The sequence below is a fragment of the Geotrypetes seraphini genome, chromosome 10, assembly GCF_902459505.1.
Source record: "Geotrypetes seraphini chromosome 10, aGeoSer1.1, whole genome shotgun sequence".
Taxonomy (NCBI): domain Eukaryota; kingdom Metazoa; phylum Chordata; class Amphibia; order Gymnophiona; family Dermophiidae; genus Geotrypetes; species Geotrypetes seraphini.
The window spans coordinates 55078184-55105286 of NC_047093.1; the positions used below are offsets into that span (position 1 = coordinate 55078184).

Sequence of the window (27103 nt, forward strand, 5' to 3'; positions counted from 1 at the left end):
ATAGTATTCTTCATTCAAATTGATTTCATTAGTGCCGAGGTTTACATTTTAAAGTAATAAGAAGCAGCAGCTTCTGTTTTAAGTAACAATATTAGCAAACTACATGTTTTTAACCAATCTACCTTATATATTCGAATATAAACTGACCCAAATATAAACCAAGGTAGCCTTTCCTCCCCAAAAGAGGAAAAAAGGTTGACTCAAATATAAACCAGAGGGGTTTATATTCAAGTGCCCTGCTAGGCTCTGCAACCAAACCACCCCTCCCTCCCAGGCTCTGCGCCCTGTCTTCCCTCTCCCCCGATGCCTTGTAGGTCTCCACCGGGCCTGCCTTAAGCCCTGGTGGTTCAGCGGTGGGCCAGGACAGGTGGGATCCCTCCTGTCTCCTATCCCGGCCAACTCTTAACAACTTTCACCTCCCTCCTTCTACCTCCTCAATTAGTAAAAAGCATACCTTTAAAATCCCTGTTGGTCCAGTGGTGAATCGGAGTAGGGAAAACAAAAAAAAACTCTGTGGAGTGACGATGTTCCTAAATGGACTTTATTTGAAAGTGTCAAAGTTCCAAAGGTACACTGAAATCATCCACATAAAAATAAATCATCCACATAAGAGCCTTAAAGGACCTAGTCCGCTAGGGATACAGGACCCAACACCGTCCGCGTTTCGACAAAAAGTCTTCTTCAGGGGTCCCTGGGGGTCCTATAAAGGTGAGTACGTGGGAAACAATTGTGTGATGAGCCGGAAGTGAGACACTGCTTGCATGGGGCAGGAGCATAGGAAGATCGCTCCTGCCCCAGTTTACCACTGGATCACTAGGGACTTTAAAGGTACACTTTTTACTAATCAGGAAAGTGGGAGGTAAATGAGTTGTTAATGTCAGCCAAGACAGAAAGCAGGAGAGATCCCTCCTATCTGAAACCACTGCTGGACCACCAGGTCTTACTGCAGGTCCGGTGGAAGCCTGCAACATGTCTGGGAGGGAGCAGGTGGGCGTTGACCCGAACATAAACAGAGACCCCCATTTTTGGTCCTTTTTTGGCCCAAAAATCTGTTTATATTTGAGTATATACAGTAATTGGTAATTAAAATGTTTACATCTCCATTTTACCTCAGAAATGTTAGTAGCATTTAAGGCAATTTGTATACAATCTAGCTCATATGACTATGCTAATATCTACCTTCCCTTTCTGCATTCTTTCACCATGACTTCTACTGTGCTTTGCTTTCCTTCAGTAGAAGTGACCAAAGCATGTCAGTATGTGTTACACCCTCCTCTGAGAGAAGCAAGAGTGAGGCAAATGATATTCCCACTTTCAGGTACTGTACCTCAATCAGAATTCGCTGCAGGAAGCCCACAATAGTCTCAGATTTCCCTGTGCCGGGTGGGCCATGGATCAGGCAGATTCGAGGAAGTTTTGGATGCTGCTTTACCATAGCAAAGGCTGTTACAATGGCTTTTTTCTGATCCTCATTGTACTTTCTCATGCGAGACAACTATGAAAGCAACATCAACATCAGGTACCTCATCTGTTTGGTTTAGAAACTTTTCAAAAAATAAAATCTGCTATATCAAATCCATACACCAGCATCATACTGTAACTTGTAGACCTGCCAACTCTAACCTGCAATGTCTCACTGAAGGAAAAGGGGGTATAAAGTATAATTTATACAAAATCTACGTCAATAAATTTTCTGCACATTAATGTCTAACTTCTTTATTGTAGTTAATATATTATTTCTAATAACCCACTTTTTATTATACAAGTAAAACCCCTTTATAACAACAAACTTACCCCAGCACATAAACTAAGAGGTTTGAAGTATCATAAAGGATGCATTGTTCTCAGTAAAGAGACCTCTTATAACTTGGATGTTATTTCAAGTCTTCATCATGAATGCATGGGGTACGTTTGTTGTTATAAAGGGGTTTTACTTGTATATTAAAAAGTGGGTTATTATAAATAATATATTAACTACTATAAAGATGTTAGACACTAATGTGCAGAAAATTTATTGAAGTATATTTTGAATAAATTATCCTTTATACCCCCTTTTTCTCTCTAATTGACGACATTTTTGTGGGTTGGATAACTTAGGAATTGATCTGTTTTTTTGCTAGATGTCTCACTGAAGGGCCAGACTGCCTGAGTTTGGGGAAGTGCATTAAGCAGCAAAATCAGGAGAATTTCTAAATCAGAAGGTCAAATCTCTGTGTTGCCTCTGACTACAAACAACTTTGGGTAAATTATTTTACATATGGGGGCTCTGTTTATACACATGTAACTGTATATTGATTTATCACACTGTTCCTTCTCCTCTTTTTAAAGTAGTCATGCAGCATGAATGATATGGCTCCTTAGTCTATAGAGCTATAAGGTCCATTGGGTTCCATTTGGGGAAAAAAAACGCTATTTTATAAGCCAAAGAGTGCATTCAATGTCGTTTTCAATTCTTTAAGCAGCTGGCCAATTTGCTCACAGAACAGACTTAGAAAAGAAGCACGTTGATTGAGCAATCTGCTCCCAAAAGGCCAGCAGAATTAAGTTCTCACTTAAAATTCCAGATAAAAAAAGAATCACAATGAAAGATTAAGTTCTTATCTTGATAATCTTCTTTCTAGAAGAAAGGCATATTAGTTATTCACCTCTAGTTGCGAGTTGTGCAAAAGGAATCATTTACATTTTTTTCTCTCTCGGCTCCACTTCCTGCCTCACTGGGCTGTGCTGTAATTCTTCAGTTCATACCAAAGCAATTGGCCATCACAGGAAGAGGAAAAATAAGGAGGCAGGGCACTGGGAACTCCCCAACCGACCACTTTTTTCACTCTGCAATCATTAAAACCTCTAAGTAGCCTTTCTGCACTAAGGCAGTGAGCTCAAGAGCCATGCCGTAAGCCCAAAGCGTACTGGATACTCCAAGGCAACTGGCCCCTGTGAGAAGAAATTTGGGTGAAATGGCAGTCAGACACTGGTCCCTTTGCAGCTGAACCAGATCCGCATACAACGGCTGACATATGTCCAGTCTGAAGCAACCAGGATTATCATGGGCCACGGGTTGTATGAGAGCATCCATGCTGCGCTTCAGCTGAAGAAACAAACTTTTTTGTTTGTGCAGAAACTATTAAATCAAACATCAGGCATCCCCATTGAAGTTAAATGCTATCAAAGGCTTTCCAGGACAGCAATCATTCCCCTGGGACCAGGGTCTGCTGGCTGAGATAGCTGACCTGCACATTGTCCATTCACACTACATGTGCTTCTCATAGAGCTTATAAGTGGACTTCTGCCCAGCGAAACAACAACTGGGCTTCCAGTCTTAATGAAGCACTCTTAGTGCCTCCCTGCCTGACATAAGCCACAGCTGATAAGTTAATTTAAATGTAACAAAGCACAGTCGCCATTCTGGCTCAGAGAAGAAAGGGGTACGAATGGTGTCTGTGACAGAAGAAAGGCAACCTTTTAAACTATATATTTGAAATAAATGTTGGATGAGAGAATCAGTTTTGAAAAATAGCTTGTCCTTTTTATAGGGGAAGATCCTTGAAAAAGTCTAGGTGAAACAAATTGGATAAACATTACCCCTAAAATCTCAAATGGACGACAAGAGCAAGTTCATTAGAAACATAGAAACATAGAAAAAAGCAGCAGAAAAGGGCTATAGCCCACCAATCTGCCCATTCCAAGTATCCCCTCCCCTGAATTTACTCCCTTAAAGATCCCACGTGAGTATCCCATTTTCTCTTAAAATCCGTCACGCTGCTGGCCTTTATCACCTGGAGTGGGAGTCTGTTCTCTCTGAAGTCCATCCTACACGAAGCAACAGACCGATACATAAAGACAGTAAGTAAACGCAGGAGAAACAAAAGACCCCAATGGTTCAGTAAAGAAATTTCAGACCTAGTTAAACAGAAAAAAGATGCATTTATCACCTACAAACATTTAGGCAGAGATGGGGCGAAAGAGGACTATCTAGACAGATCTAAAGCTGTCAAAACAGCAGTCAGAGAAGCCAAACTCCGAATGGAGGAAGAGCTAGCACGGAAAATTAAGAAAGGGGATAAATCTTTCTTCAGCTATATTAGTGACAGGAAAAGAAACAAAGATGGGATAGTACGCCTGAAGCAATCGGACGGTAACTTTGCGGAATCAGATTCTGAGAAGGCAGAACTACTAAACAAATACTTCTGTTCAGTGTTCACCCGCGAAGCGCCGGGAGCTGGTCCACAGCTGCAGACGGGAGATAACCAGAAAGACCCGTTTCAAGATTTTGAATTTACGCCCAGTAGCGTCTATGACGAACTATCAAGACTCAAGGTAAACAAAGCCATGGGACCGGATAACCTACACCCCAGAATGCTCAGAGAGTTAAGGGAAGTCCTGGCAGAACCATTATCTGTTCTTTTCAATCTTTCCCTAAGCACAGGAAGGGTCCCCTTGGACTGGAAAACCGCCAACGTAATCCCACTCCACAAAAAGGGCTGCAGGACAGAGACAGCAAACTACAGATCAGTGAGTGCTCACGTCTATAGTGTGTAAACTCATGGAAACACTGATCAAACAGAATCTTGACACAATCCTAGACGAAGAAAAACTGCGTGATCCACACCAACACGGGTTCACCTGCCAATCTAATCTGATTAGCTTTTTTGACTGGGTTACTAGACAACTGGACGCCGGAGAGTCACTGGACGTGGTATATTTGGACTTCAGTAAAGCATTTGATAGCGTCCCTCATCGAAGATTACTGAACAAGCTGAAATCGATAGGATTAGGAGACACTCTAACTACATGGGTTGGGGATTAGCTGAGCGGTAGACTTCAGAAGGTGGTGGTGAACGGTACCCCATCCGAAGCATCGGACGTGATCAGTGGAGTGCCGCAGGGCTCGGTCCTGGGCCCGATTCTATTTAACTTATTCATAAGAGATATGACGCAAGGACTTAGAGGAAGGGTATCACTGTTCGCCGACAACGCCAAACTTTGCAACATAGTAGGCAAAAGCTTATTACCTGATAATATGACACACGACCTACTGTTGCTGGAACAATGGTCAACTACTTGGCAGCTAGGCTTCAATGCTAAAAAATGCAAGATAATGCATCTGGGTAAGAGAAACCCGCGTAGAACTTATGTACTAAATGGTGAGACCTTGGTTAGGACCACGGCGGAACGCGACCTAGGGGTGATCATTAGTGAGGACATGAAGGTTGCCAATCAAGTGGAGAAGGCTTTCTCCAGGGCAAGACAAATGATGGGGTGTATCCGCAGAGGTTTCGTCAGCAGGAGACCTGAAAGCACAGTTACTTACCGTAACAGGTGTTATCCAGGGACAGCAGGCATATATTCTCACATGTGGGTGACGTCATCTACGGAGCCCCGGCGCGGACAGCTTTTCAAGCAAACTTGATTGAAGTTTCAAGTTTGCACACTGCACCACGCATGTGCGTGCCTTCTCGCCCACTAGAGGGCGCATCCCACCTCGTGGTCCTCAGTTCCATAACTAGCAAGGAAGCCATCCCCGGGGAGGCGGGCGGGTTGTGAGAATATATGCCTGCTGTCCCTGGATAACACCTGTTACGGTAAGTAACTGTGCTTTATCCCAGGACAAGCAGGCATGATATTCTCACATGTGGGTGACCTCCAAGCTAACCAAAAAAGGGCAGGTGGGAGGATGGCAATTTAGGAAAACAGATTTTGCAAAACTGACTGGCCAAACCGGCCGTCACTCCTGGATAAAGTGTCCAGACAGTAATGAGAGGTGAATGTATGAACCGAAGACCAAGTGGCAGCCTTACATATGTCCTCCATCGGAGTGGATCGGAGGAAAGCTATCGAAGCTGCCATCGCTCGGACCTTGTGCCCCGTGACTCGACCCGGGGGAGGAAGGCCGGCCTGAGCGTAGCAAAAGGAAATGCAAGCGGCCAACCAGTTAGACAGAGTGCGCTTGGAAACTGGATGCCCTAATCGATTGGGATCGAAGGACAAAAACAATTGAGGAACCTTCCGATGAGACCTGGTGCGTTGGAGATAATATGCCAACGCCCTCTTACAGTCAAGCGTGTGAAGCGCCGTCTCGCCAGGATGGGAGTGGGGCTTAGGAAAGAACACAGGAAGGACAATGGACTGATTGAGGTGGAAATCAGAAACAACTTTAGGTAAAAACTTAGGATGGGTGCGGAGAACCACCTTGTCGTGATGAAAGACAGTGAAAGGAGGGTCCGCAACCAAGGCTTGCAACTCCCCAATCCGCCTGGCGGAGGTGAGGGCAATTAGAAACACCGCCTTCCAAGTCAGAAATTTCAAGAGGGACTTGTTGAGTGGCTCAAACGGGGGTTTCATCAGTTGAGCCAGAACCACATTCAAATTCCACACGACAGACGGAGGCTTAAGAGGGGGACAAACCCTGAGTAACCCTTTCATGAAGCGTGTCACCAAGGGATGGAGTGACAGAGGGCGTCCTTCCAGAGGTTGGTGGAAAGCGGAAATCGCACTGAGATGAACCCGCACCGAAGTGGTTTTCAAGCCGGAGCGCGACAAATGAAACAAATATTCTAAAACCGAGGATACCGGAGCTGATACCGGATCCAGGTGAAAAGACGAGCACCAGGTGGAAAACCTGGTCCATTTCTGCGCATAGCAAAGCCTCGTCGAGATCTTGCGGGAGGCTTCCAACACCTCCTTCACCGATTGAGACAGGTCCGGAGGAGTCAGGGAACAAGAAACCAGGCTGTCAGGTGCAATGACTGCAGATTGGGATGTAACATGGATCCTTGACTCTGAGACAGCAGAGAAGGAGAGACAGGCAGGGGAAGAGGCTCTCTGGCACTGAGCTGGAGCAGCAGGGAGAACCAGTGCTGACGCGGCCACCGAGGTGCTATGAGAATCATCGTGGCCGTGGACGATTTTAGGTGTACCAACGTTCGCATGATCAGAGGGAACGGAGGGAATGCATACAGGAACCTCCCTTCCCAGTCGAGTAGGAAGGCATCCGCTTCCAGACGGTCCTGCGAGTACATCCGAGAACAATATAGTGGTAGTTTGTGTGTCTCCGGAGAGGCAAACAGATCCACCTGTGGCGTTCCCCAGCGAGCGAAAACCTCGCGTAGAACTGCTGAGTGTAGAGTCCACTCGTGCGGTTGCAGAAGTCGACTCAGTTTGTCCGCCAGGCAATTCCGTTCTCCTTGGATGTAGACCGCCTGGAGGAAGATGTTCCGGGAGGCCGCCCACTCCCAGAGGCGAAGAGCTTCGGAGCAGAGGGGCCATGACCCCGTTCCTCCCTGCTTGTTCACATAATACATTGCCACCTGATTGTCCGTGCGGACGAGGACCACCTGGTCCTGCAATATGTGAACGAAGGCTCGAAGTGCTAGGAAGATGGCTCGCAGCTCTAGCACGTTGATATGACACTGACGGTCTTCTGTCGACCACAGGCCCTGCGTGCGAAGACCGTCGAGATGGGCTCCCCACGCGTACTCCGAGGAGTCCGTGGTCAGGACCTTGCGAAAGGGCGGAGTGCGAAACAATAGCCCCATGGACAGATTTGAAGAGTCTGTCCACCAACGCAGCGATTTCCGCAAGGGCGGAGTTACCGAAATGAGGCGAGACACCGGGTCGCACTCCTGACGCCACTGGGACGCGAGGGTCCACTGAGGGATCCTCAGATGTAGCCTCGCAAACGGCGTGACATGTACCGTCGAGGCCATATGGCCCAGCAGCATCATCATGCGCTTGGCCGACACCCTCGATAGTTGGGAGACCTGGCGGCTCATCCGTACCAAGGTTTCCAACCGCTGGGTCGGCAGGTAGGAGCGTAGGCGCACCGTGTCCAGCACCGCACCTATGAATTGAAGAGACTGCGACGGCCTCAACTGAGACTTTGGAAAGTTTATCTCGAACCCGAGAGTTTGCAGGAAGGCAATAGACTGTCGGGTCGCTGAGATAACCCCCTCCCTGGTCGGGGCTTTGATGAGCCAATCGTCCAGGTAAGGGAACACGTGAAGTCCACGCGACCTGAGGGCTGCTGCAACCACCACCATGCACTTCGTGAATACTCGTGGGGACGCGGCCAGGCCGAAGGGCAGTACCCTGTACTGGAGGTGGAGGTCCCCCACCTGGAATCGTAAGAATCTTCGACAGGCGGGGTGCACCGGAACATGGGTGTATGCTTCCTTCAGGTCGAGGGAGCACATCCAGTCCCCTTCCTCCAAGAGGGGATACAGAACCGGGAGAGATAGCATTCGAAACTTCTCCCGGGCCAGGAATTTGTTGAGCTTCCTGAGGTCCAGTATGGGGCGCAGGTCCCCGGTCTTTTTTGGGACCAAGAAGTAGCGGGAGTAAAACCCCGTACCCCACTGGTCCTTGGGGACCGGCTCGACCGCCCGAAGCTTCAAGAGGGCTTTTGCTTCGGTTATAAGGGTCGGTAGCTGCGAACGGTTGCAGGGGACTAAACTTGGGGGACTGTCCGGCGGCGAGGACACAAAGTTGAGCGAGTAGCCCTCGGAGACGATCCGGAGCACCCAAGCGTCTGAGGTAATCCCGGTCCATGCCTCCCGGAAGGACCGAAGACGGCCCCCGATAGGAGGGGGTTCTTGTGAAAGTGCGGAGGGGAACCCGCCCCGTCCGCTCAGCCCGTCAAAAGGAAGGCGCTGGCTTAGAAGGGCCCTGCGCCGGGGCTTGGGGTTGTCCCCCTCTGCCTCGCTGAGACGGACGTCTCGGAGGCGGTCTCGAGAAAGCCGGGGTCGACTTCTGAGGGTATCGGCGCGGCGGAGGCCGAAAGGGTTTCTGCGGCGGGGGCCTAGGTTTGGGGCGGACCAGGGATGCTAGAGAGCGCTCCTGTTCCGACAAGCGCTTGGTCGCCGCATCCAATGACTCGTCGAATAACTCGGACCCCACACAAGGCAAGTCTGCCAGGCGTTCCTGCAGGTTTGGGTCCATGTCGAGGGTGCGAAGCCAGGCCAAGCGGCGCATGGCCACCGCGAGGGCCGACACCCTCGAAACCAGCTCAAAGGCGTCGTACACTGCATGGAATAGGTACAACCGCAATTGAGACAGGTTGGACATAAACTTGTCGAATCCTGCTCTTTGGGAGTCCGGTAACGAGTTTCGATATTGAGGAAGGTCCTTCACCATACCACGCAAAAAGGAGGAAAAGGTGAAGGCGTAATTTAGAACCCTGGTGGCCATCAGGGAATTTGAATAGAGGCGACGGCCAAACTTGTCCAGGGTCCGCCCCTCCCTGCCTGGTGGAACCGCCGCAGAAACCCGTGAGGGCTGTGATTTTTTAAGAGCAGACTCCACCAGAAGAGACTGGTGTGAGAGCTGCGCCTTATCGAACCCTTTAGGGGGAATCGTCCTATACTTCGATTCCATTTTTGAAGGCACAGACGTGACTGTAAGAGGGTTTGACAAGTTCTTCAGCCAGGTTTGCAGAAGGACACTGTTGAGAGGGAGTCTAGGCACCTCCCTAGGAAGAGTGGGGAGGTCCTGTTCCTCCAAAAATTCTTTGGAATACCGAGAGCCTACCATCAGGTCAATCCCCAGGGCTTGGGCCATGTCCTGAACGAAGGATGAAAATGAGGACGGCCTAGCCTGGGGAGAGGGGGTTCTCGACCGCCCCACCGAGGAGAGGGGGGAGGCCTCATGGGAATAATGAGGATCCCTAACCGATCCCGAATCCCAGGATCCCCTCTCGAGGGCCCTCGAGGGGGAAGGGGAAGTTATCCTCCTCGCAGAACCCTTGGGTGAGGACCCCCGGGGTTCGTGGGACACTCTCCCGTTTCCTCGGCGAGGCAGCCCGGGAAGACTTCCCATGGGGTGAGCGGAGGAGCCTCGGGTTGTCGAGGCGCAACTCCGACACCTGCAATGCCTCGCCCCCGAACGACGAGGAACGGTCGCGCCGAGGCGAGCCTCGGGGCCGCTTAGACTTCCTCGATCGACGCCCCGTCCGAGGTCGCGTCGAGGGCGAGGCGTGTCTGGAAGACCCGGAGGAAGAGGAGGAAAGACGGCGCACTCTGCGCAACTTTTCTTTGGGCCTTACACTCCGCTCAGGGGGTTCCCCCGAGGTCGAGGTCCGGGGCGGGGCCGAGACCGAGGTGAACGGGGCCCCAGTACCCGAGACCGAGGTCGCCGAGGCCGGGGCTCCCGAGGGAGCCGAGGCCGGGGCCTCCGAGACCGAAGGCGCCCAGGCCGAGGTCGAGGCCGCCGGAACCGCAGCACGCTGCAACACTTCCAGGGCTCCCGACAGCTCCGATGAGATCAGAGCTCGGAGGAGATCCTGGAAGGCCGGAATCCCCACGAAGGTGGGGAGTTCCGAGTCCGGGGCACACTCCCTGGAGGGCGACCTCGGTCTCGAGTATTCCCTCGGGGTGTGCGGAGTCGAGGTCCGATGCGGGGCCGGGGTCGACCCACCCGCCTTGGCCTGACTCGAGGATGGCTTCTTTGCTGAAGGGGATGGAACAGAGGACTTACCCGAAGCTTGCTTCACTGACGACGCCTTCGAGGAAGAGGGTCGAGGCGAGGCCGAGGCCCCCGAGGACGCCGAGGCCGAGGTCAAGGCCGGGGCCGAAGCCGAGGCCGACGTCGAGGCCTTAGGCGGCGCGTCGACGGCGAACAATTCGGCCATTCTTGCCTTACGGCGACGGAGGGCCCTGTTTTGGAAGGTAGCACAGCGATCACACGAGTCTGTCGGATGTTCGGGCCCAAGACAGACAATGCACCACCGGTGAGGGTCAGTGATGGAAAGCAACCTCTCACACCGGCTGCACTTTTTGAATCCCGTAACAGGACGGGACATCCACGAAGAAAAAGAAGAAGGCCGGGAACGTACCGACGTCCCGCGGCCACGGCTTCCGGGAGCCCCCGGAGCCAGACGAAAAACGAAAGACTTTTTTTTTTTTTTTTTTAAAACGAAGCGAAAGGAAAACAGCACCGCGAACTAATTCGAAGGGAAAAACAAACTAAACGCGGCAGCTAGAAGGCAAACACACTGGAGCTCAGATCCACAGGGCTTTCTTGCTCCGCGGAAAAATTTGAACTGAGGACCACGAGGTGGGATGCGCCCTCTAGTGGGCGAGAAGGCACGCACATGCGTGGTGCAGTGTGCAAACTTGAAACTTCAATCAAGTTTGCTTGAAAAGCTGTCCGCGCCGGGGCTCCGTAGATGACGTCACCCACATGTGAGAATATCATGCCTGCTTGTCCTGGGATAAGTTATGATGCCGTTGTACAGAGCCATGGTGAGGCCTCACTTGGAGTACTGTGTTCAGTTTTGGAGACCACACTACCGAAAGGACGTGCTGAGGATCGAGTCGGTTCAGCGAACGGCCACCAGGATGTTCTTGGGGCACAAGGATCTCACGTATGAAGAAAGATTTAAAAAATTGCGGCTGTACTCACTTGAGGAAAGAAGAGAACGGGGAGATATGATTGAAACATATAAGTACATCACGGGACACATCGAGTCAGAAGATGATATCTTCTGGCTCATGGGACCCTCGACCACCAGAGGGCATCCGCTGAAAATCAGGGGAGGGAAGTTTCATGGCGACTCCAGGATAGGTTAATCAGACCAGAAATTGGACTGAGACTTCAAACCTCCACAGTCTACACGCATTGACGGGGGAAGGGAAAATGCAGCCGGCACCAGATAGAGCCCTCAGGACTGATGCAGGGCCTGCGCTGAAACCTACCCAGGAGCAAGGGTCACCTTGTCTCTGAGAGTGTTAAAGCAGACTGGCTAGGTAGGTTCCCTGTAAAAGGGTTGCCCTCCCAGCTACAGATTTCAGCCATGCGAGTCTGTGTCTTCTTCCAGGAAGAGCTTCCCTAGTTAAAACTGGGAACATCTGAAGCACTGAGAAGCCTCAACATCTGGATAAAAACCTGAAAATATTAAATCAACAGCAAAGCAGATCAGAAAGACACCTTCCAATTCATGTGTAGAAGGAAAAAAGTCAGGAACTACAGCATAACCAAGTAAGGCGGAGTTGAAAAAGAAAAAAAATGTAGGCAATTCTTTCTATAAGGAGGTGTTGAAAAGTACTCAGCCCAACCAAGAAGGGAATGTTGGCACCAGCTCATGAAAAATGCTGAAAAATCAACTTGGAAGTGTCCACTCAGTGTCATTTCTCGTCAGCATTCAAACATTTGGGCACCCACTTGGCTTACAGCATCTGCATACCCAGCTGTTTAAGGATTATACACCCAACATGTTCCCTAGATATCTGTAGTGTCTCAGTAATTGTTTTAGCTGAAATTGTCCAATCTGCCAAATTCAGGTGATAGACATGGTCAACAATTTCAGGAATCGACACTGTTTGAGACCTCCCTGACTTTGCTGCATCTTTGGTCTCAATATTCACGCTGAAAGTTTGCACACCACTTCCTCGCTGTGGAGTATGATGGGCATTTGTCACTCAATGTTTGCATCATACATTCATGGATTTCCTTTGGAGTTTTCTTCTGCAAGAATAGGAACTTCATGATAGCTCAGAGTTCCACACTTGAAAATTCCACACTTTTTGCTGACATGGTTCAATCAATGATTTGAAACTATGTCAAAACATAGCATTACAATTCTGCAAATTGACATTTTGCAAATTAAATAACACTTTTCAGCTACAGTGACAAAATATCGCTCAAAATTTAGGATGTTGGTTGGGCTGAGAATTTTCAACACCCTCTCGTACATAACTCGCGACTAGAGGAGAATAACCCACTGGTTCAAGACTCATATGCTTTTTGTACTAGAAGACAAGATATCTTAACAGGGATTATAACAGCTGGAAAATAAAGACATTGAATATTTCACACATTTCCATATACACTTCCCTCTCCGTATTCCGTATCTACAGATTCGCTTATTCGCGGTTTTAAACCACAAAATTAATTTTAATTTTTTGGGCTATTTTAAGCCCTGTAAACTCCCCCTTAAGCCTTACCTAGTGGTCTAGCGAGTTTTCGGGGCAGGAGCGATCTTCCCACGCACAGGAAATGGCTCGAGAGACTACGGGAGCTCAAGGCAGCCATTTCCTGTGAGCGATCTGCACGGGGCAGGAGATTGGGAAGATTGCTCCTGCCTGAAAACCTGCTAGACCACCAGGTAAGGCTTAAGGGGGAGCTTTCAGGGCTTAAAATAGCCGGGGGAGGCAGGGGTTAGGGGCTGAATCGGCCCAAATATTATTCGCAGGCCGGCTCTGCCCCTAACCCCCCACAAATATGAAGGAGGAAGTGTAGAATAATTAATTCAGAACACTCTGAATTTTGAATGGTGCTAAATAATATTCATGGGATAATTCCCCCTCCCCACCCAACACTGTTCAATATATATAAACTGTGATCCAACCAATTAAAATAGCCAATGGTGCCAGACTTACCACAGAGCCCTCAGTGGGCATATTAATTTTATCCCGTGGGAAGAAGTCAGCAGGACTTGGGCTGATAATAGGTTTAAACAAGGGGCTCCGCAAAAGCTGCAGCAAAGCTTTAAACTGACGCCGAGTCGTAACCAGACTCCCAATAACCTCACAATTCACTTTCTGACTGCTATTTGAGAAATTGCTTTGGGTCTGGATGGAAAGGTGGCAGGTAACATACTGCTCCTTGGACCCTGTTAAATAGTGAAATCATACTATGAAATAAACTCGCCTACTAATTAACTGAACACACAAATATTGAAATCATGACATCAGCAGCATTCTGGTACACTAAAAATTATTAAAACTTTTATTAGTACCACAGTGACATGTTATCAAACAGTAGTAACACCACTTTGAATAGGATGATTATTATGCAAGGGGGAATACACAACATTATTCAGCAAACCCCAAGCATTAAACATTTTCAAGTAAATTCACATCAGCACACTATGGATTATTCAAGCATTATCCTTTATTAGAAGAAAAAAAAAATTAGGGCCTTCAGACACACATTGTTCAGGTAGCAAATAGCATATCATGCTGTTTTTTTCAGATATGCTATCATACCAGTCAAAATTTGTCATTGGTCCAGAATTTTTATTTTATTTAATTTTATTTAATGTGGTGTCTTATATACTGCTAAATTTCCCAAAGAATTTGAGGCAGTTTACAAAACAATTAAATTGACTTATATAATGGCCAAAAATCAAATCAAGTACTTTGAATTTTCCTCTCTGTCCCAACGGGCTCATAATTATCTATATACCTATGAAAGAAATAATTACTTACAATCTTAAATAATAAAATGCTAGCCGCGCATGCGCACTTGCCTCTCGTGTTCCCTGATCCCTTTTCTGTCGGGATGTGGCAAGACAAGTGCGCATGCGCGCTTATTACGTCACTGACGGCGAGCAGCGAATGCAGGAAGCGGAGTGGCCAGGTAAACAAAAAAACAAACAAACAACCGAGCGAGCCGGGCCGCTGAGAAAGCGCGGGAGACCTGGCCCGGGCTGCGGACGGGTAAGGAGCTGGGGCAGTGAGCCTTCCCTGCGGCTGAAATGGAGCCTGGCCACCCTCCGCGACAGACCACAGGAGTCTGAGTCGTTTTCCGCTCACCCCCCTTCCCGCGGACCCGACTACCATGGCGATTCAAGCAGTGTGTACACCAGTCTTCACATGCTGCTTCGGGCCCTTCTACTTCCCTGATTTGCTCTGCCGCGTCTCTGATGATGTCATCAGGGACGTGCCAGAGTAAATCAAGGCAGTAGAAGGACCCGAAGCAGCGTGTGAAGACTGCTACACACGCTGCTTGAATCGCTGGGTAGGTAGTCAGGTCCGTGGGAAGGGAAGGGGGAAGCGCACTAGGACTCTGGGGAGAATGGCAGACACCGGCCCTGTACTAACTCCCATGGACAGGGGGAGCAGGAAGAGGTGCTGATGGACAGTGGGGGGGAAATGAAGGGAGGCCTACTGCTGGACAGGGGGAGCAGGAAGAGGTGCTGATGGACAGGGGGGGGAAATGAAGGGAGGCCTACTGCTGGACAGAGGGAGCAGGAAGAGGTGATGATGGACGGTGGGGTGGGGGGGAAAGGAATGGAGGCCTATTGTTGAACAGGGGGAGCAGAAAGAGGTGATGATGGACACGGGGGAAAAATGAAGGGAGGCTTACTGCTGGACAGGGGGAGCAGGAAGAGGTGCTGATGGACAGGGGGGAGGTAAAAATAAGGGAGAATGGACAGGAAAAAGCGGCTAAGGAGACAGAGAGAGAAAGAAATAAAGACAGACACACATATATTCTAGCACCCATTAATGTAACGGGCTATAAAGCTAGTTACCTATAAAAGAGAAGGAAGAGGGAAAACATAACACAATAAATTCAATACTATAGGTATGTAAAAGGCACAACAGAAGGGAAAACTTCAATATCAAAGAACCCCAAAGAAAAATCCTAAAAATAAAAGCTGGAAAAAAATAGCAAAATTAAATCAGCCCAACAAAAAAAAAACCCCAAAATAAAAATTAAAAATAAAATAAAATAAAAATAAACCCATCATTCTCACTCTCAGTCAGCTTCTAATTCTATGTCCCCAATAGAGAAAGGCCAGCCCGGGCCGGTACCATAAAAACGACTCCTCCACAAGGCAAGAACCAAATGCTGCAGCTCCGCCAGCCCCAATTATCCAAGACCAGGAGAGAAACAGTCGGATTCACATGAAAAGGGGAAGAGACTTTAGTACTTACTTGTTTCAGTAGCACCAGAACGATTAAATCGAGACACGTAGCCAATGTAATATCTTAGAGGGTTCTCCAGATCACCTTGATTAGGAGAATAGATGTTCTGATGGTGTGGCTCCCACAAAAAGACAAGGTCATCTTCCCTGGGATGGAGTTGCCTATTCAGGTCACAGTCACGAATGAAAACTGAAAAAAAATAATTCAAATTAGTCAACATTAACAAAATAGTTTATTTTTTTTTTAACTTTTTATTTATAGAATTTTCATTCTTTCAATACATGAATCACATATTATAAAATGTATAATAAAATATATATGTATGTACATATTCATATCATAGATATTCATCCCTTCCCCTATTAATTGTTTTTCCATTTTTCTTTCATATTAATATCTATATTTCCCACCCTAACCCTATATTACTATTATCAATGTGTTAAGATATCTGATCTCTAGAATAATTAGTCAATGGATCCCATATTTTCTTAAAATTTTTAATATTTCCTTGTTGTAAAGCCAAAATTTTCTCCATTTTGTAAATGTGACATACCGAGTTCCACCAGAATGTATAATTTAGTTTGGTAAAATCTTTCCAATTTTGTGTGATTTGCTGCATGGCAACTCCTGTCAATATTAAAAGTAATTTATTATTATTTGCTGATATTGGACTCTGTGTTCTCATTGCAGTACCGAATAATATGGTATCATATGAGAGTCCTACGTGATTTTCTAGTAATATATTTATTTGGGGCCAAATTAAATTCCAAAAAGCTTTTATACAGGGACAAAAAAAAATTAAATGATCCAATGTCCCTACTTCTATTTTACAATGCCAACATCTATTAGATCTAGTATTATCTATCTTTTGCAAGCGCGTCGGGGTCCATAACACTCTATGTAATAAAAATAACCATGTTTGACTCATAGATGCTGACTTTGTTAATCTTAATCTCCAGGACCAGAATTTTGGCCATTGAGATGCAGAAATTGTCTGTCCAATCTCAATGCTCCAAATATCCCTAAGTCCAGTTTTCTTTTTTTTATTTAGAAATCCATTTATTAATTTATACCATTTTGCGGCTTGGTGACCCAAGAAATCCGTCTGGAAACATAAAACTTGCAAACTATATTGAGTATTGAGAATTTTCCATTCAGGGAACCCTACCTGAATGGCTTGCTTCAATTGCATCCATTTAAAAAATTGTGTTTTATTTAATCTAAATTTATTTTGCAATTGTGAAAAACTAAGCAAGGAACCTTCTGATATGACGTCATTTAATGTTCTTATTCCTGCAGTTATCCATTGTTTCCAGACGATTTTAAATCCGCCAATTCTGATCCTGGAGTTTACCCATATTGATTGATTTAGGGATTTAGCAATTGGTTCTGGTGTCAGATTATTTATGTATCTTAATGTTTTCCAAGTATCTAATAAGATTCTGTGTTCTTTGTATCTTATAGGCATTGATATAGAAATTAAATGTTCTGGATTTAAAGGGAACAGGAGCCGCCATTCTAAATACAGCCAATCTGGTACATTTTCTAAGAGATCTGGGAGGATCCAATACATACCCTGTCTTAAAATATAGGCTTGATGATACCTATAAAAATTTGGAAAATTTACCCCCCCTTCCATAATTGGTCTTTGTAATGATACTAAAGCGATTCTTGGTCTTTTCCCACACCAAACAAATTTTGTAAGAATATTGTTAAGTTTTTTATAAAATGACCCCTGAAAAAATATTGGAATCATACTCATTTGGTAACAAACTACAGGCAATATCATCATTTTAATTGTTTGAATTCTTCCCCACCAAGAAAGATGTACCGTATTTTCGCGGATATAACGCGCACCTGTGTAAAACGCGCACAGGGGTATAGCGCGCAGAAATCACGATGATATGTACCAAAACTTTTCTATACCGCGCTCAGGCATATAACGCGCATGATGCCCGACGCTCCTTTCGCCCGCCCTGACTTTCCGTGCGCTGTCCCGACTCTCCGTTCACCCCCCCTGACTTCCGTGCACTGTCCTCCCTTGAAGGTCTGTCCCCATCCTGAAAGCCTGATGCCCCCCCCCCCGACGTCCGATACATCCCCCCCCCCGGCAGGACCACTCGCACCCTCACCCCGAAGGACCGCCGACTCCCAAACAATATCGGGCCAGGAGGGAGCCCAAACCCTCCTGGCCACGGCGACCCCCTAACCCCACCCCGCACTACATTACGGGCAGGAGGGATCCCAGGCCCTCCTGCCCTCGACGCAAACCCCCTCCCCCCAACGACCGCCCCCCCCCAAGAACCTCCGCCCGTCCCCCAGCCGACCCGCGACCCCCCTGGCCGACCCCCACGACACCCCCACCCGCCTTCCCCGTACCTTTGTGTAGTTGGGCCAGAAGGGAGCCCAAACCCTCCTGGCCACGGCGACCCCTTAACCCCACCCCGCACTACATTACGGGCAGGAGGGATCCCAGGCCCTCCTGCCCTCGACGCAAACCCCCCTCCCCCCCCAGCCGACCCGCGACCCCCCTGGCCGACCCCCACGACCCCCCCACCCCCCTTCCCCGTACCTTGGGAAGTTGGCCGGACAGACGGGAGCCAAACCCGCCTGTCCGGCAGGCAGCCAACGAAGGAATGAGGCCGGATTGGCCCATCCGTCCTAAAGCTCCGCCTATTGGTGGGGCCTAAGGCGCGTGGGCCAATCAGAATAGGCCCTGGAGCCTTAGGTCCCACCTCGGGGCGCGGCCTGAGACACATGGTCGGGTTTGGCCCATGTGCCTCAGGCCGCGCCCCCAGGTGGGACCTAAGGCTCCAGGGCCTATTCTGATTGGCCCACGCGCCTTAGGCCCCACCAGTAGGCGGAGCTTTAGGACGGATGGGCCAATCCGGCCTCATTCCTTCGTTGGCTGCCTGCCGGACAGGCGGGTTTGGCTCCCGTCTGTCCGGCCAACTTCCAAAGGTACGGGGAAGGGGGGTGGGGGGGTCGTGGGGGTCGGCCAGGGGGGTCGCGGGTCGGCTGGGGGGGAGGGGGGTTTGCGTCGAGGGCAGGAGGGCCTGGGATCCCTCCTGCCCGTAATGTAGTGCGGGGTGGGGTTAGGGGGTCGCCGTGGCCAGGAGGGTTTGGGCTCCCTTCTGGCCCAACTACACAAAGGTACGGGGAAGGCGGGTGGGGGTGTCGTGGGGGTCGGCCAGGGGGGTCGCGGGGGCGGCTGGGGGACGGGCGGAGGTTATTGGGGGAGGGGCGGTCGTTGGAGGGAGGGGGGGTTGCGTCGAGGGCAGGAGGGCCTGGGATCCCTCCTGCCCGTAATGTAGTGCGGGGTGGGGTTAGGGGGTCGCCGTGGCCAGGAGGGTTTGGGCTCCCTCCTGGCCCGATATTGTTGGGGAGTCGGCGGTCCTTCGGGGTGAGGGTGCGAGTGGTCCTGCCGGGGGGGGGGGGGATGTATCGGACGTCGGGGAGTCGGCCGGGCAAGAGGGCTTGGGCTCCCTCTTGCTCCGATCGTGGATGCGGGTGCGGGTGGGAGCGCGTGCGAACGGTCGTTCGGGGTGGGGGTGCGAGCGGTCCTGCTGGGGGGGTGAATCGGGCGTCGGGCGGGGTGGGAACTATGTTTAAAAACTTTTGTATACCGCGCTCAGGCATATAACGCGCGAGGGGTATGCGCGGTACGTAAAATCACGTATAACGCGCGCGTTATATCCGCGAAAATACGGTAATGGATTCCATTGCTCACACATTTCTGTTATTTTTTTCAATAAAAGTTTTTCATTCTCTTTGACTGTGTCTTCAATTGTATTTTTGATCATAATTCCTAAGTATTTTATTCCATCCTCTTTCCAAATAAATGAATATGGATCAAATAATCCTTTGGTACAATGAACATTAATTGGGAGGATTTCAGATTTATTCCAATTAATTTTATATCCAGAAAATGTACCGTATTTTTCTATTAAATTAAGCATACATGGAATAGTAATTTCCGGTTCTCTTAAATATAATAATATATCATCTGCATATGCAGATAATTTAAATTCAAAACTGGTAAATGAGATTCCCTTTATTTCCCTAGTTTTTTTTATTGCAATTAATAAAGGTTCTAGGACAACATCAAAAAGTAATGGAGACAAAGGGCATCCTTGTCTAACTCCCCTATGCAAGTTGAATTTAGTTGATAAATTATTGTTAATATATAATCTTGCTCCAGGAGAGCTATACAATGTCTGAATCATTTTAATAAAACCGGATCCTATACCAAACCAATGTAAAGCTTGATATATAAAATTCCATTCCACTCTATCAAAAGCTTTTTCTGCATCTAAAGAAATTAAAAAAACTGGATCATTTATATTTTTTGCTAAATTTAATGAGTGGAATGCAAGTCTAGTATTGTCTGATGAATGTCTTTTAGCAATAAATCCTGTTTGATGTACATCAATAATGAAAGGAAGAGCTTTTGCCAATCTTAATGCTAATACTTTAGCCATTAATTTATTATCCACATTTAATAATGAAATAGGCCTGTAATTTGAAACCAGAGTAGGATCTTTGTTTGGTTTTGGTAAGACTATAATTATCAATTCTGCCATAGTACCAGATATATTTTCATTCTTTATTTGATATTGAAACAAATTTAACAGATATGGTAATATGATATTTTGGAATGATTTATAAAATTCAACAGTATAACCATCTCCACCTGGAGCGGATCCAACTCTAAGAGACTTCAATGCTGTTTCTATTTCTTTTAAAGATATAGGTTCTTCTAAACTTCCTTTTATATGATCCGGAATATTCGGTCCAATAAAAGAATTTAAGAAAGTTAATCCGTCTTGTTCTTTATTTTTATAAGAATTAGAAGTGTATAATTCCTTGTAAAAATCAAGAAATTGTGTTATAATATCTTTTGTGTTGGTATGTGTGTTACCTTGTATATCTTTAATTGCAATAATCTTAGATTTTCTTTTCTTTGCTTTAAGAAAATTTGCTAATAATTTTCCTGCTTTATTTGAATTGCCATAATATTGTACTTGTTTATTGAAAATATCTTTCCTCACAATTTGAGAAGAAATCTCATTATATTTAACTTTTACTTTTAACAACTCTTGTAATGTATTGTTTTCCCATTTTGTAATTAATTTATTTTCTAAAATTTTTATTTGTTTTTCCATATCTTCATATTGTTTTTTAAGTTGTTTTTTAATAAAAGCTGAATATGAAATTATATTTCCTCTCATTGTTGCTTTAAAAGCATCCCATAAAATTTCTATATTAATGTCATCAGAAGTATTAAATTGAAAGAATTCTTGCATTTTTGCTTTAAGATCTTCTAAGAATTTCGAGTCTGCTAATAAATCATTATTAAATCTCCATATTGAATTAAATTGATCATTATTGTAATTCTGAAGGTTAATCCACACACCAGCATGGTCTGAAATTATAATGGGATCAATTACTGCTTTTGATACATGCTGCGCTATGTTATTATTTACAAATATATAATCAATTCTTGAAAAAGATTTATGGACTTGAGAACAAAAAGAATATTCCCGATCATTAAAATGAAGGATACGCCATATATCTATTAAATTACAAGATTGTATTAAATTATCTAGTCCTAAAGATTTTATGATTTTACTTGGTTTTTTGTCTATAATTGGATCCATTACAGCATTGAAATCTCCAGCTACTACTAAGTTAGAAGTAGCCAGTGGTAGTAATATCTGTTGAATTTGATTGAAAAACTCCTTTTGATTTGAATTAGGAGCATAAAGATTAAATAAATCAAGGGTTGTACTTCCCAAATCCATTTTAATATGTACCCATCTTCCTGAAGGATCAAAATTTATTAATTTAAAGTTTGCAGTGCATTTCTTATTTATCAGGATCGCTACCCCAGCCTTTTTTCCTAAAGCAGGTGAATAGAAACATTTTGATATCCAACCCCCTGTTAGCTTCCTAGATTCATTATCTGAGAGATGAGTCTCTTGTATAAAGTATATATCGGCGTTTTGCTTATGGAGAAATCCTAATAATTTGTTTCTTTTGATAGGATGATTTAAACCATTGACATTAATTGTATATATTTTAATATCCATTTAAAATTTTAGAACTATTTTGATTTAAATGTAATATAAGTTTTACGATCAGATATCCATACATTGTAACAATATAATTTCCCATTCCCATTTCCCCTCTCCTCCCATCCCACCCTCCCTCCCCCCTAATTAATAGCAGTGCACACTTGGCAACACACATATTAGATCGGTATCAAAAAACACTCCCTGAAAGTCCAAATCTGTTAAGATTCACAAATAAGTCATATATATTATAGTAGTTTTAAAGATAATTAATATTTTCCTTGACATTTCATATTTCTATAAATCCGGTTGAGATTTTATGTTAATATAGACTTTAAATTAATTTATTATTCAATACACTCTTATTTTAATCTAAATCTAATAAATCATATAATATAGATTATATTTTAAGTTCCCTTCTATGGTTCCTGTATATCAAATTATATGTTCCATTACTATTTTTGACCTTAATTTAAATCTTATGTAAATATATTTAATTTTATAAATTTAAAAATATCACATTGTATAATCATATTATACTTATATATATTAAAATGAAATAATCTTTCATTATGTCAAACCCAATCATATACTGTTTTCTATAATATTAATCTTTAAAAACATGAAAAGATTAAGATATATAAGGTATAGGTTAAGTATGCGACAAAAAAAAAAAAAAAAAAATTATATTCCAGAGCTCCCCCCCTTCAAACGCAGAAGTCTCTTTTATTCTTATATCGTGCTCTTTATTTACTAATATTTAATGTTCAGTACTTCCTTCTTCGTAGAAAATCATTCCTTCTTCTTTCACCGCCTCTTTGTATTTTTATATCCAGTTCAATATTCTTATCACATTTTGTTGTATTCCAGGTGATTTCTATTTTTCTTCGTCATTCAATTTTAAGATATAAGTTGGTCTTTGTTTCTGTTCCATTCATATTTTATTTTAATAGTTTGTTATACAGCGAAGTAATTCTTTAATATCCATTCGAGAAATAACATCTCCTATTTATAATTCCTCTTTCCGGTTTCGTGAAGTCTTCTTATTCGCAGATTCTTTCGCATTGATGTCTGGGATTTGTAGTATTTGTAGTATTAAAGAATAGTAAAGATGTTGAAATACTGATTATCTTTTCAATTTGCTTGAGGGGTTAAATTAGTCACATGCATATAGTTCAAATAGTCTTACTGCTATTTTAAAGGAAGGAAGCTCCATCCTACAATCAATTCGCATACAGTTTTTCCTAATATTAAAAATTATAATTGAGATCAATAGAATTCAGCTGATGCCTTAACTGTTTCATTCCATTATGGAATACTTAGCCAGACCATATCATTAGCATAAAGAACGTTGAAGTGTAATTTTGAATAAGGTTAAAAACATTCTAAATCGTTGCTATGGGTAAACAATATTATTTTAATAAGTGTATATCATAAAATAAAATAAAAGTTTTTCCAGTTAAAATAATATAACATATAATAAAGAGAAATTAAGGTGACATTGGTAATTCTTGGCTTTGTATAAATTTTTGTAGCTCTTCTGCATTGTCAAAAGTTAAAGTTTTATCTGCAATAGTTACTTTCATATTAGCCGGGTATACTATACCAAACTTTGCTCCCATTTCTCTTAGTTGTGGTCTCAAGTCCAGGAGCTTTTTTCTTTTGATCGCCGTACTTTTTGCAAAGTCTGGAACAAAATGAATGCGGGCATCTTGAAATTGTAATCCTTTATTTTGTTTTGCAAGTTGAAAAATTTCTATCACCTGCTGGTGGCGCAACAGTTTAAAGATCAGTGGCCTCGGTCCTTGATACCTTCCTGATCTTTTTGTAGGCACTCTATGTGCTCTTTCAATCTCTATGGGGTACTTGGTTTTTAGAGGAAGTAGTTTAGGTAGTAAATTTTCTATAAATGCCACCGGATTTCCTTTCTCTGCTCCTTCCGGGAGACCAATCAGACGAATATTACTCCTTCTTTCACGATTCGATTGATCCTCCAAATCTTTAGTAAGCAAATCAATTTTCTTTTTTTCATTTATGTTGTTAGAAATTTCTTTTTCAGCTGTTATTAATCTTTCTTCCATGTCATTGCACTTTAACTCCATTAAATCCATTTTTTTATTTAACGTGGATACATCTTCAGTTAAATTGTTAACTTTTTTAGTAAGAAGTAAAAGCATTTCTTTGATTTCTTTCAATTCTTTCATTACTTCTGGATCTCCTGTTTTTGATCCTATTTCTTGTTCAGGCTTTGCTCTCTTGCTGCTTCCCGAGACCGCAAAATCATTTTTATTTTGTTTTCCTGAAGCCATCGCGTTTTTTTCTTTATTTATCATTAAATAATTCTTAAATCTCCACTTTTAGTAACTTTTTTTTTCTTTCAAGGACTTTTTTCAGGGAGCTCTTCTGTTAGCCGACCTTCCTCATGCGTGTCCAAGCCACGCCCCCCAACAAAATAGTTTAAAAAAACCCAACCCCACAAAAACAAACAAAAAACACAGATGACTTTCTTCTAAAATGCTTTCTGTTATATTCATATGTTTCATGCAGAAAACCATTAAAGCCTTAGGTACTAAGGCCCTGATTCTCCAAAGTTCGTCCCGATTTTAGGCAGCTGTAGGCGTCCTACAGCTGTCTAATCAGCCAATCGGGATGCATGTTTTTTTTTTAAAAATGCTCCCCAGGCAGGCCTGAAGGCGCCTCCAGGAGCCTAGGGAGACCCGCAAGATGCCTAAGCTCGCCTAAGGGCCTTAGGCGAACCTAGGCGGCCCTACGCGTCTCCCTAGTAGAGGAGAAGCTTAAAATGTAGGCCAGCAAAATGCTGGTCTACATTGTAAGTAGACGCGGCCGCTATACTTATCGCGGCAAGGGATCTCTCTGCCGCTATAAGTATAGCGGGCCGCGGCCTGTCCGATCGCTGGCAGGAGGGTGCCCAATCCCTCCTGCCCAAAGACGCACCCTCCCTCCCCTCCGACAATATCGATCTCTGGCAGGAGGGTGCTCAATCCCTCCTGCCCGAAGACGCACCCTCCCCTTTCTCGGGCGTCCTATACAGAATCAGGGCCTAGGTGTCTTGCGGGCCTCGCCTTCAATATAGGCGGCCTGCCTGGGGAGCATTTTTTTTAAAAAACGTGCATCCCGATTGGCTGATTAGACAGCTGTAGGACGCCTACAGCTGCCTAAAATCGGGACGCACTTTGGAGAATCAGGCCCTAAGGGCCCAATACTGAGACTGTGGTAAGCAGCTTGATTATCTCCTGCAGTCTACAGTGATCCCGTATATTCAATGCTGGGGCTGTATCCAGCCACCCCAGTATTGAATATCCGGGTCAAAGTTTACTGCCCTGGAGTTAGCCAGATAAGCCAATATTCAGCGGAAGGTTGCCTAAGGCCTAGAAGCCAAAGATAGACCTGCTTTTTAAGTAGGTCTATCTAACCGCAAGCCTTACCAGCTTGCCGACCAGTTGCTGAATATTGATGGTGATCTGCTATGTCACGCAACATCTGCTGAATTTCAATGAGAGACTACAACAATGCTGTTCAACATAAAGTAAAAAGACTTGAAGAGGTCCAGAGAAAGGTGACAAAAATGGTATGGGGTTTGTGCCCAAATACATATGAGAACAGACTGGAAGACCTAAATATATATACTCTACAGGAGAGTAGGGACAGGGGAGATATGATATAGACGTTTAAATACTTAAAAGGTTATTAATATAGAAACAAATCTTTTCCAGAGAAGGGAAAATGGTAACACTAGAGGATATGAATTGAGATTTCATGGAGAGAGTGGTTGATGCCTGAAATGACCTCCTGAAGGAGATGGTGGCGTTGATAATGGTGACAGAATTCAAAAATGCATGGGATGAATACAGAGGATCTCCAATTAGAAAATGAATGGTATAAAATGAAGAACTAAGACTTGTACTGGGCAGACTTGCATGTCTGTGTCCCATATATTGGCTTCTACAGTCTATGTCCCTGAAACATCAAAGAAAGAAAAACAAGATAATTTAATCATGAATTAATGTTGTGATTGTTGGATAGACTGGATGGACGTTTAGGTCTTTATCCACCATTATTTACTACGCTAGATGTTTTTCATGTTCACACATCTTAGACAAATTTGGAATTATCTTGAATTTGAAAGTTAAGATTGGAGCATGGACTACCTATCTAAACACAATCATAGTAACATAATAATTGATTGCAGTCTGCCCATTAGTTATACCCATTAAAAATTCTCTGAATGTTATCCCACGCTTGCATTTCATGGAACAGAATTGTCACTTTGGCGGACTTTTCTGCGTTTTTTATTACGCAGAATCTCATTTTATAATATGTTACTCCTGCCCTATTGACTATCTTTTTCAAATGTTACCTTTATCTCTCTCTACAAACTTAGGCTGACCTATAAAATAGTTGTTTCCCCACGGGATAAAGGAGGGTTAGGGCTTCTAAGTGTAGCCAGTCTAATTTAGATAAATATTTAGTTGAAACTCTAGCAACTAAGTTCAGTTGATTATCCACATACAGATAAAATGGCTAAAATTTGTTGGTTATTTTTTTTACATAGACTTTGATGTGGTTAATTCTACAAGCAGACTTAATTGCACTGAGAAAGAGCAATCTTCAGATAGCCAATTAATACAGGTACACAGCTTTGAAATCAGCCCTCCATAAGAACTATTAGGAAAGTTGTCACCTTCCTAATCAAGGATATCACTTGAAATAACTTTTGGAATTCCAAATTCTTGAACCATTTAATTCTAATCTCCTAAAATTGTACAAGAAAATCTTAATGATTAGGTAAGAAATGTCAACATACTTACACATATAAAAAGATAAATGACCAGAAACCCAAGCCTCTCCTATCCAATTTTAAATGCTATTTAACTGACAGAAAACACTCTACAACATACTAAAAACCAAAATGTGATTCTTTGATTTTGATGACCACCTCACCTTTGTAATCAGCAGGATTCATTTGAATTTTGGAGGAACGATGTAGCTCATAAGTTAAGTTTTTCCTCTCTTTCCATACTTGAACCAGCTGTAAAAAACCAGCAGGATTAGGTACCCACAGAAAGAAAGGCCTGACAATATTTTAAATATGTCATAAGTTTGTTAGTTCAACGAATCAATTAACCAAGGAACAAAATGTTATCACCTTATAACAGGGATCTCAAAGTCCCTCCTTGAGGGCCTCAATCCAGTCGGGTTTTCAGGATTTCCCCAATGAATATGCACTGAAAGCAGTGCATGCACATAGATCTCATGCATATTCATTGGGGAAATCTTGAAAACCTGACTGGATTGTGGCCCTCAAGGAGGGACTTTGAGACCCCTGCCTTATAAGGACACAAATAAAATTGAAAATAGAAATAC

General features: G+C 44.5%; 1 protein-coding gene across 4 annotated transcripts in view; it reads right to left on the reverse strand.

Annotated features, from left to right (window-relative positions):
* SETX (senataxin) overlaps positions 1 to 27103 on the reverse strand; it is a 156776-nt gene that overhangs the window by 50372 nt on the left and 79301 nt on the right. For all 4 annotated transcript variants that reach the window (XM_033960295.1, XM_033960296.1, XM_033960293.1 and 1 more), the window contains 4 exons: positions 26681 to 26768; positions 15654 to 15833; positions 13371 to 13603; positions 1328 to 1495 (listed from right to left, as the gene is read on the reverse strand). In XM_033960295.1, the coding sequence (XP_033816186.1) occupies positions 1328 to 1495; positions 13371 to 13603; positions 15654 to 15833; positions 26681 to 26768 (669 nt within the window). The remainder of the gene's footprint in view (positions 1 to 1327; positions 1496 to 13370; positions 13604 to 15653; positions 15834 to 26680; positions 26769 to 27103) is intronic.